Here is an 11,712-nt window from a genome sequence, read left to right as displayed (position 1 = left end):
CTTCACAAAAAAGAAAGAATTGTCATTTTTTCTTGTAGTTTAAAGGTCAGCCATTCAAAGAAGGTCCCCTGTTTCAATTGTATTGTGACATTAGTTTTATTTATTAATATTATTATTGGTTGTATAAATTGAGTAAAAACAACTATGTTTTTAATATAGACCCTCACACTTTACACAGCATTACAGTTATGCATCCCACAAATCATTAAACTCACTGCTATGTTGCTGTGGCAGGCAGCAGTGTTGGATGAAGTACTCACATATTTGACTTAAGTAATAGTAATAATACCAGACTTGAATAAGCTATGCCTATCTATCATCTATAGATATATATAGATCAATGCAAAGCTTTGCATTGAAAATGTTGTCTGTTTTTCTACTATATATTCTGTAAAGGTACAAAAAGGAAACTATTGCATAAAGTAATTAAACATTATAATGTTTCTTTAATATACTTATTTGGGGCTAGGTCATTAGAATCTCTGTTTTCTTTCTGATTCTTTGTTTTTATTTTATGATTAATGAAATGGAACAATATTGAAAGATACTTTTGTGCTGGCTATGCTCAAAATAATGAATGTATACATTAAATACAACTGTGATGTTTTAAAATATGGAAATGGCTTATTACTGGCCCAAGATTAAAAATGAAATGAAAAGAGAAACATTTACTTACCATGTTCTTTTTTACCGCTTCCTTGTTCAATTCCATCTCTCTTTGGACTTTGAGCATGTCCTCCCTGGTGTTGTTCATCTCTGCAGCAGCTTTTTCTATGCTGGCTTTTATCTCAGTCATAGTCCGAATGGTAGTTATTGTGTCTTTTAGCTTTTGTTCCACCTCCTTCCTGTGTTGTTTTATATTTACCTTCAAGATTTCTACCTCATCCCTCTCTCTCATGGTCCTCTCCAGCCGTTGGTCAAGCTCTTGTCTCTTTTTTTTAACTCGAAAATTCATCCACTGGATTTGGCTCTTTTCTTCTGTAAAGTTCCTCCTGCTTTGCTCTGCATCTTCTCGTAACCGACACAACATCTTTCTGATTTCTTCTACTTCAAGAATCCCTCTATTCATGTCAGTGTTCACTTCATTCTTGTTGCTTGGGTCTATGTTGTCTTCCTCAAACTGATTTTCTTCATGTTGTATTATGTCTCTGGTTCTGTCCACCTGTTGAATTATTATCTTCTGCTCATCAAATCTGTCCTCTATATATTCTGACCTCTGCTCCTCAGTCTTAGCTTGTCTTCCCTCCATGTCTTGTTTAGCAGATTCAGTCTCTTCCCTCATCCTACTGAACTCTTCCTTTGCTCTCCTGCTCATTCTTATCATTTTACCGGTGTTCATCACTTCCATCTCTCGCATCTCTTTCTTTGTCCTTTGTAAGTTGTCGTCTGGCTTCTGTGTTTCCATTTCAGAACTCCCCGGTACAGACTTCACTGCATTAATTTCAGCTTGAGCTACCTGCCTGTCTATCTCTATGTTTTCACCGTCAGTCGGTATTTTAGTCTTGATGTTTTGTATGTCACCTTCTTCAGATTGGACCTGTGCCAACTTGTTTTCTAGGTTTTGATTTTGCTTCTGCATATCAGCCTCCATCTCCATTTCCCAGTGTGTTGTCTTTATGCTTACATCTGTGTTTTCTCTTTGCTTTTGAGAATCAGATTTGATATTTTCCATTCGACCACCCTCTGTCTTTAGCTCCGGCTTCTCTCTCACAGTCACTTCTAGTTGTAGTTCACCCTCTTCTAGCACCTCCCAAAGTTTCTCCAGCTCTTCCTGGATTCTGCTGAGATCAATTTTGACAGTTTCAGAGGTGTCATTTTCTTCTTTCTGCCTTTCCCTGCTTTGAATTTTGGTCCACCCTTGCTTTATCTTGTTGATATTTACATTCATAATATGTTTGATGTGGTAAATGTGATCTTGATGTTGTGAAATCACTTTTTTATTTCTCTTTATTTCTTGCTTTATATCCGCCGTGATTTTCTCCATTTGTTCTTTTGCCTGCTTTGCTTCAAGCATTATTTTCTTATTTTCTTTAATTCGACTCAGCAGACTGTCAGCTATCATCTTCTTTGTTATCTCCTGGTCTCTCTTTATCTGCTCCATGGGTTCCTTACTTTCTTTCGATTTTGTCTGATCATACGTGATCATTACCAACTTGTGTCGCTCATTAATGAGCTCATTACATCGTCTTTCCAGAGTTTCCTTCTCTTGGTATATTTCAGTCTGCATTTTCAGAAGTTGCATTTTTTCCTGAGTAGCTTCATTTTTATTCTCCTCGAGTTTCTCAATAACATTTTCTATCTGTAATCTCAGTTTTTTTATTAATAAGTGCTGCTCATGGTTTTCAGCTGTCAATCTGTCAACGTCTTCCTGTTGTTGCTCTGTATTTGTCTTCAGGTAGTTAATTTCATCTCTCTCTCTTTGTGTTTCTTCCAAAAGTTTTTCAATCTCTCCCAGTACTTGACATGTCAATTTTCTTTGTCTTTTAATGGTTTCCCTCTTGGTTTTTTTGACAGCTTGTGTTTGTTTGTCTTCTAATGTTCTGTTCTCCATTGTCCACTTATGTTCGGTTTGGGTCATTCGGCTGTTCTTTTGTCTTTGCTCTGTTGGTCATGAAAAAAGAACAGAATATCACTTGTCAGTCCACACGGCATCCGATACTGTGTTAAACCAGGCCAGAAAAAAACAGATAAGATGGTGGTACAGAGCCAACTGAAAAACAAATGTCCAGCATGTTAAAATCCTTTTTAGTGAAACCAAAAACACAGGAAGAATGTCATGTCTGTTGGTGAGATGTCACTTAGGCCGTGCGGACACTCTCGACCCTCAAGCTTCAAGCAAGCATGAATCACACTTTAACCCACGACTAGTTTCTGATCACTACTTGTTGTCCTTCTCTAACGCTCTCTCCTTTGTCCACTCACATCCCACCCTAACCCACACTATCTCTACTCGCTGCAACCTCCATTCTCTTTACCTCGCTGACCTCTCCTCCAGTAATCTCTCCACTCCACGAGTCATTCTCTCTCACTCCATGAATCCACTTTTCTTTCTTCTCTGCCCTTATCTGCACTGCTTCTGTCAGCTCACCTCCGGGCCTACAAGGCCATGTTCAGTTTGGCTGTCTGGCTCACTGCGTACTGAGAGACATAGCTTAAGAGTGGCTGAGTCTAAGTGGAGAAAGATTGTAACAATCACTGTTCACTCTCCTTTTTATTAATTAGTTTTATGCAGGTTTAAAAAAATAAGGCAGGTGTTTTGATAGATGAAGGATGTTTTAAATTGTCACAATTTTTTCAATTTGTTATGTCACACTAGGGATGTTCCTAACAACTAATTTCTCTAATTAGGGCCCGAGCACGGACGTAGTCGGAGCGGAGGACCTATTGTTATTCTAATGTTTTTTATTATTAGGGCCCGAGCACCGACGTAGTCGGAGCGGAGGACCTATTGTTATTCTAATGTTTTTTATTATTATTATTATTAGGGCCCGAGCACCGACGTAGTCGGAGCGGAGGACCTATTGTTATTCTAATGTTTTTTATTATTAGGGCCCGAGCACCGACGTAGTCGGAGCGGAGGACCTATTGTTATTCTAATGTTTTTTATTATTATTATTATTATTATCGTACCAGTTTCATCGCAAAAAGGAGGTGCTTGGGATACTGGGAATCTTTTGAAATTTGGCACAAAATTCAATCGTGGTGAAAATTCCAGTATTATTGGGGTGTCCAGCTGCGGCATGACATTTTGGCTCGATAGCGCCCCCTACAGAGTAGCCCCAACTTTGGGTTTTACCTAGCTGTATGAAATTTGGTAGGTATGTGGAACGTGATGGGATGTACAAAAAAGTCAAAAGGAGGTATATCCTAAACCAAACAGGAAGTCGGCCATTTTGAATTTTATGACGTTTTTGGACCGTTTCAAGGCGTCGTACTTTAACGAACTCCTCCTAGAGATTAAACCCGATTGCCTTCAGATTTGGTCAGTATGCTCTTGAGACCTTGGCAGTGAAACGATACTCAAAGATCAAAAAGTTATCGAACTATGTGTCCGTGGCGTGGCGGCAAAAAAACACCATTCGCCATGAAACAGGAAGTTGTTGTACCTCGGCTGTACATTGCCTAATCTCCTCCAAATTTCTCATATGTCATAACATCCTGACCCTGAACACATGTATATGACAATTTTGAATCATAGTAATAGCGCCACCTAGTGGCAACAGGAAGTCATAGGTTGTGTACTTTGACACCCTACTGCTCACAGATTAATCGGATCCCTCTCAAATTTTGTCACAAAAGCCTTAAGACCTTGATAATGCTTCATTGTGAAAATTGTAGGAAGTTGTCGAAGCATGGCGACGTGGCGGCTCTGCGAATTTCGATCCTTCGCCATGAACGAATAAACTGATGTAACTCGACTCCGCATCAACAGATCTTTACCAGATTTCACATCTTTGATTAAACTCCAGGCCTGAAGACATCTGCAAGCTAATTTTGAATCATAGTCATAGCGCCACCTACTGGCAACAGTAAGTTAAAGTCTTTATACTTTGGCTTGTTTCTCTAAGTTGGAAAATCAGATCAACATCAAATTTGTTCCACACAAATGTAAGAAGTTCATAATGCCAGTTCTCTAAGCTTTTGATGTTTCGTCGAACGCCGTTGCCGTGGTAACGCAGTCTTTGCCGTGAAAAACGATGGTCATTTGGAGAGGTTAAAAAAGCTCAAAACACAAGCAAACTTGACACACAGATCACAAGGCCAAAATGTAGTTATATATTATGATTTTATTCAATCAGAGTGTCAAATCGGCTCGATAGCGCCCCCTACAATATTTCGACGATGCAGCCCTCGCTGTACGTTTCACCGAGATGTATGAAATTAAGTAAGCAGGTGTATCACATGTAGACTTAAAAAAAAGTCTTAGGGGTCCATGCTCTAAACCCAACCGGAAGTCAGCCAATTTGAATTTTGTATGAATTTCTTGTGGTTTTATTTCCTTTTCCAGGTGCTGCACTACGAACTTCTCCTAGGGAAATAATCCGATCATCTTAGAATTTGGTCAGAACAACCTAAAGACCTTAACGATTAAAAGTTACTAAAAGCTTGATGTTTCATCGGATAACATGGACTTGGTGTAGCGTCAATTTTACATGATTCGCCATCATCCATCAAGCTTTTGTAACTCAACCTTACTTTGTCAAAACTGCCCCAAACTTGACATGCTTGATTGCTGTCGTGATTTTAGGACTTCTGCATGCCAATATTAACTCATAGTCATAGCGCCACCTACTGGCAACCACGGACGTAAACAGAATTCTATAATAACAGCGGCCCAAACAGGGTTTGTGGGCACACCATGAGAAAAAGACTTCTCTGATCTAAATATGTGCAAACTAAGATGCTTGGAGAACAAAAGTTAATCAACAGTGTTTTTCAAACCATGTCAGTGGGCATTAGTATAAATGATCTGTCCAGAGCTTCTACATGAGAATCAGGTTAAATGTTACAATGAATGCTTCACACTACAATCTAAAGTTACAGAAGAGCTTAAAATGAAAACAGTGTCAAATTAAAGTGTTCAAGTAAAAACAAATGACACTGCTGTTCTGTTAACTTTCATGTAAGTCCAAATACAATCAGTAGGACACTGCAGGGAGTTGAACTCCATCCCAGTAACCTGACAGTCTGTTATGTTACAAATACTGAAGCACATTCACACGTTCATTTTCTTAATGATCTTAACAGGCTTACATTTATGATTGTATCGGAGGTACACTCAAAACATTTGAGGCTTAAGACCTGGCAACATGGTCTTGCTATGCTGCTGGTCGACGCAGGAAATATCATCTAACTTGTGCATGCAGTGTATGATGGTCACAGAAATTTATTGCCGCATCAACCAGAGTCCTGCCAGTACCCTCGACGTGTGTGACGTTGCGAGGGCCCGATCAATGCTGCTTGCAGCTTTAATTATTATTATTATTATTATCGTACCAGTTTCATCGCAAAAAGGAGGTGCTTGGGATACTGGGAATCTTTTGAAATTTGGCACAAAATTCAATCGTGGTGAAAATTCCAGTATTATTGGGGTGTCTAGCTGCGGCATGACATTTTGGCTCGATAGCGCCCCCTACAGAGTAGCCCCAACTTTGGGTTTCACCTAGCTGTATGAAATTTGGTAGGTATGTGGAACGTGATGGGACGTACAAAAAAGTCAAAAGGAGGTATATCCTAAACCAAACAGGAAGTCGGCCATTTTGAATTTTATGACGTTTTTGGACCGTTTCAAGGCGTCGTACTTTAACGAACTCCTCCTAGAGATTAAACCCGATTGCCTTCAGATTTGGTCAGTATGCTCTTGAGACCTTGGCAGTGAAACGATACTCAAAGATCAAAAAGTTATCGAACTATGTGTCCGTGGCGTGGCGGCAAAAAAACACCATTCGCCATGAAACAGGAAGTTGTTGTAACTCGGCTGTACATTGCCTAATCTGCTCCAAATTTCTCATATGTCATAACATCCTGACCCTGAACACATGTATATGACAATTTTGAATCATAGTAATAGCGCCACCTAGTGGCAACAGGAAGTCATAGGTTGTGTACTTTGACACCCTACTGCTCACAGATTAATTGGAACCCTCTCAAATTTTGTCACAAAAGCCTTAAGACCTTGATAATGCTTCATTGTGAAAATTGTAGGAAGTTGTCGAAGCGTGGCGACGTGGCGGCTCTGCGAATTTCGATCCTTCGCCATGAACGAATAAACTGATGTAACTCGACTCCGCATCATCAGATCTTTACCAGATTTCACATGTTTGATTAAACTCCAGGCCTGAAGACATCTGCAAGCCAATTTTGAATCATAGTCATAGCGCCACCTACTGGCAACAGTAAGTTAAAGTCTTTATACTTTGGCTTGTTTCTCTAAGTTGGAAAATCAGATCAACATCAAATTTGTTCCACACAAATGTAAGAAGTTCATAATGCCAGTTCTCTAAGCTTTTGATGTTTCGTCGAACGCCGTTGCCGTGGTAACGCAGTCTTCGCCGTGAAAAACGATGGTCATTTGGAGAGGTTAAAGAAGCTCGAAACACAAGCAAACTTGACACACAGATCAAAAGGCCAAAATGTAGTTCTATAATATGATTTTATTCAATCAGAGTGTTAAATCGGCTCAATAGCGCCCCCTACAAAATTTCGACGAAGCAGCCCTCGCAGTACGTTTCACATAGATTAACAAAATTTGGTAGGCACATGTATCACATGTGGACTTAAATAAAAGTCTCTTGGGGCCATGCCCTAAACCCAACCGGAAGTCAGCCATTTTGAATTTAGTCTGAATTTCTAGTGTCGTTTTTTCAATTTCCAGGCGCTCTACTTTAACGAACTCCTCCCAGGGAATTAATCAGATCAACTTAGAATTTGGTCAGAACAATCTAAAGACCTTTGTGATTAAAAGTTACTCAAAGCTTGTTGTTTCGTGAAATGCCGTTGCCGTGGCGACGCATTCCTTGCCATGAAAAACAAAGGTGTTTTTGAGGGGCTAAAAATACTCAAAATAAATCAAACTTGTCACACACATTTAAAATCCTGAATGTAGTTTTCTGTTGTGATTTTAATGCTTCAGAGTGGCAACTTGGCTCGATAGCGCCCCCTACAATATTTCGACGATGCAGCCCTCGCAGTACGTTTCACCTAGATGTATAACATTTGGTAAGCAGATGTATCACATGTGGATTTAAAAAAAAGTCGTAGGGGTCCATGCTCTAAACCCAACTGGAAGTCAGCCATTTCTAATTTTGTATGAATTTCTCGTGTATTTTTCCCATTTCCAGGTGCTGTACTACGAACTAGTCCTAGGTAATTAATCAGATCAGCTTAGAATTTGGTCAGAATAATCTAAAGACCTTTGTGATTAAAAGTTTAGAATTCATCAAACATGGACTTGGTGTAGCGGCCATTTTACATGGTTCGCCATCATCCATCAAGCTGTTGTAACTCAACTGTACTTTGTCAAAACTGTCCCAAAGTTGACATGCTTGATTACTGTCATGATTTTAGGATATCTGCATGCCAATATTAACTCATAGTCATAGCGCCACCTACTGGCAACCACAGACGTAAGCAGGATTCTATAATTACAGCGGCCCAAACACTGAACTTAATAAAAGGGTTTGTGGTCACACCATGAGAAAAAGACTTCTCTGATCTAAATATGTGCAAACTAAGATGCTTGGAGAGCAAAAGCTAGACAACAGTGGTTCTCAAACCATGTCAGTGGGCATTAGTATAAATGATCTGTCCAGAGCTTCTACATGAGAATCAGGTTAAATGTTATAATGAATGCTTCACACTACAATCTAAAGTTACAGAAGAGCTTAAAATGAAAACAGTGTTAAATTGAAGTGTTCAAGTAAAAGCAAATGACAATACTGTTCTGTTAACTTTCATGTAAGTCCAAATACAATCAGCAGGACACTGCAGGGAGTTGAACCCCATCCCAGTAAACTGACAGTTTGTTATGTTTCAAACATTGAAGCGCATTCACGCACATTCATTTTCTTAATGATCTTAACAGGCTTACATCTATGATTGTATTGGGGGTACACTTAAAAACATTTGAGGCTTAAGACCTGGCAACATCATCTTGCTGCGCTGCTTGTCGACGCAGGAAAAATCATCTAACTCGTGCACACAGTGTATGATGGTCACAGAAATGCATGGTCGCGTCAACCAGAGTCCTGCCAGTACCCTCGACGTGCGTGAAGTTGCGAGGGCCCGATCAATGCTGCTTGCAGCTTTAATGTTAAAACTAAAATTTAAACTTAGACTAGTTGACTAGTCTTAAAGTAATCACACGCACAGTTTAATTTCTTTGTGTATGAGATCTATTTGAAATTGTTAATCACATATTTCAATAACTAAATTGTATTTTAAACGCCACTGAAATCAGTATATCCCCAGTGTCCGCTCCAAACCCAAATATTTGATTAAAAAAACAGCGGGGAATGTGGACTAAGAAGAGACGTGGCTTGGCATTGCATAGACTGTACCATTAACTAGTATCTTAACTAGTATCTTAGCGTTGAAATTGTATTACCTTCCACCTTCTCTTCCCATCTCTCAAACAAAAACACACACACACAGCGAGCAACTCGTTGCTCAGCCCTCATCCCTGTAAAAATGTATTGAAAATACGCCAAGATGCAAGTGAGTCAGGAGCAGCTGATGAGTTTAGATCATAACTGAAGAGGGGTGGCTCTCCACAGCAAGAACTGAGACAGCAATGGCATTTCGATGTGTACATTAACAAAATAATTACATTTAACTTACTAGTATTTCTGGTGCCATCTAACGAGGGCAACGCTTCATCTCCTACTTATTCCCCACATCCCTAGTTAACAAATTTAATTTTAAAAAACTGTATACTGATGTAGGGCTGGACGCTATGGCCTAAAATTAATATTAATTTTGAAGTACGGATGGTATCACGATATATTAATATTTCCTAAAATATCAATATACAATGCTTCTGAAGGGGTAAGGCAATTGCATGGCATAATTTCAACCATCCTGAAATCAATGTAAACCGACAACAACTCTAAATTTGATCTTTTCACATAAATGGCTGAGACATTTACAAATATGACCTGCAAAAAACAAAAAAAATATAAAACGGCCGATCATCTGATAAACGGCCAGTTTCGATTGGCAGCAGATGGATCGGTGCATCTCAACATATTTACAGGTTTGTCTTACCTAAATAGGCTATAAGCTCAGGTTCCTCCCGTGAAAGTATCTGATAGAAGTTAACTTTGGATTGGGATGTTCCTTCTTCCACAACATGAAACAGCGACCTGATTTGTTCCTGTGGTGTCAGAGCTTCAGTGATGGTTGTTGTCTGCTGTAACATCCAGGCCTTTATGATGGCTCCAGCTGATTTCACCCCAGCAATGATCTGCTCCCTGAACTCCTCCAGGAAGTTTTCCACTACAAATGAACGAGAGAATGTGGTGCAATCTGTCAATTGTTCCTTCAGTTGGTTTTCAAGGTAGGTTTTCACTTAATCAAACGAAAAAAGAACCTATTCTTTCAAACATGCGGAAGTAGAGATATCAAAGAGTTGCAGTGGAGGTTTGTAACATTTGACAGTATGTTTGCTGTGTAATGATCATGCGTGGGTAAGTGTAAGGTTGAGAACTAAACATAATCATTTTGAGGATTAAAATAAATTTACCATGGTCTCTTGATGGATATGTGTCCATATTACAAATCCAAAATTCTTTTCAATGGCATCACAGGCTTGAGTAGGAATGAAATTAGAATTTAGAGAATTATAGAAAACTTGCATTGCATAGCAAAGTTATATTTTATATATATATATATATATATATATATATATATATATATATATATATATATAATGGGCAAGTATTATCGCGTTAACGCATTAATTAATTAACGCCGCCAATTATTTTATCGCGTTAATGCAGTTTTTTTTTATTATAAAGCGGACATTTTGAACACAAGAACCAGTGTTACGGTTTAACCAGGGACCCTATTAACTGGCGACCTTCCGCCGAATTTGCAACAGCTGCCGTAACTATGACAACAACAGACGCATTGGTTAAACCGTAACACCAGGCAGCAAGCGGTGAACAGCTGTTTGTGTGGCGTCTCTTCCGTCTCTTCCCGTTTCCTTCACCTACATTCCCCTGGGTCCTAAGTCCCTCCATGTACAGCTTCTTATCACCCTCTATTTACCAACGTACATTTATAACAAATACCAATCAAACAACGTAATCAGCATTGCATTTGTGTCTGACCAAAAAAAGCAAAAAAAGAAATGATTCATTTAAATAATTTTTGTAGAGTTTTTAAAGTTTTTTCTTTGGAATATGTATAATGAGCATATCATTTAGTTATCACTACTGAGAATTTAACAAACATAAAAACATGACGTAGAGAGGTTTGCAGTTTTCAAGGTGTGTATTTCAAATTGCATCTATTACACACATGAAAATAAAGTTGTGAACACCGGCTGAATATCTATGATCAGAATCATTATAACTATTTTAACTGCTGCTGTTTAAAGGGAATACTGCTGTTAAAAATAACCTTATTTGTTTAAAGTGTTTGCAAACCAAATGCTATTGCACTTTTGTTCATATAGCAGTACTTTGAAAATTAAAGTGCGCAATACACTACTTTTGAATTATTATTGAATTTTGCGCATAACAATGCGATTAATCGCAAAAAAACATGCGATTAATTGCAATTAAAAATTGTAATAGTTGCACAGTACTAATATATATACAGTATATATATTCTTTTTTTCTTACCTCATCTGCCTTTTGTCTTGAGTTGTGGACAAAAACACAAAGTAAACCACGTCAGGCTCAAAGTCTTAAGCACATTTTAGCTTGTCATCGGGCTGTGCTTGTTTGCTTCGACGTTAAACTCAGGATATCTGTGGGGATGGGGCAGGCTTGTGCTACTATCTTCAAAACATTTTATATCTCTTCTCTCCAGACGTTTGGTGACCACCAGGTTGGGTTGTCAGATAGATGTGACACCCAGAAAGTTGTTTATTATTGGATGGATGGTGGTGCAACATCATGCTCTGAGTCTGGCCGCAGCAGATAAGGGTGGGGTTCATTTTTTGGTTTGGTGGGTTTCCCTCACCACTCCTGATGTAAATAAGCA

At 38.8% G+C, this 11,712-nt stretch overlaps 1 protein-coding gene across 1 annotated transcript in view; it reads right to left on the bottom strand.

The window, feature by feature from the left end:
- The window catches only part of si:ch211-250g4.3 (extracellular matrix-binding protein ebh), a 50,041-nt gene extending 38,561 nt beyond the window's left edge, over positions 1–11,480 (bottom strand). The window contains exons 1-3 of the mRNA XM_068721200.1: positions 11,349–11,480; positions 9,766–9,996; positions 677–2,601 (exon numbers count right to left, since the gene is read on the bottom strand). Coding sequence (XP_068577301.1) covers positions 677–2,601; positions 9,766–9,919 — 2,079 coding nt within the window. The 5' untranslated portion in view covers positions 9,920–9,996; positions 11,349–11,480. The remainder of the gene's footprint in view (positions 1–676; positions 2,602–9,765; positions 9,997–11,348) is intronic.
- Positions 11,481–11,712: the final 232 nt, after the last annotated feature.

This window comes from Cebidichthys violaceus, unplaced genomic scaffold (assembly GCF_023349555.1).
Source record: "Cebidichthys violaceus isolate CVI_PGR_0920_01 unplaced genomic scaffold, fCebVio1.0.p SCAF_27, whole genome shotgun sequence".
NCBI classification, from domain to species: Eukaryota; Metazoa; Chordata; class Actinopteri; order Perciformes; family Stichaeidae; genus Cebidichthys; species Cebidichthys violaceus.
The sequence above is the reverse complement of the archived record's forward strand: the minus strand, read 5'-3'. Positions and strand labels throughout refer to the sequence as shown.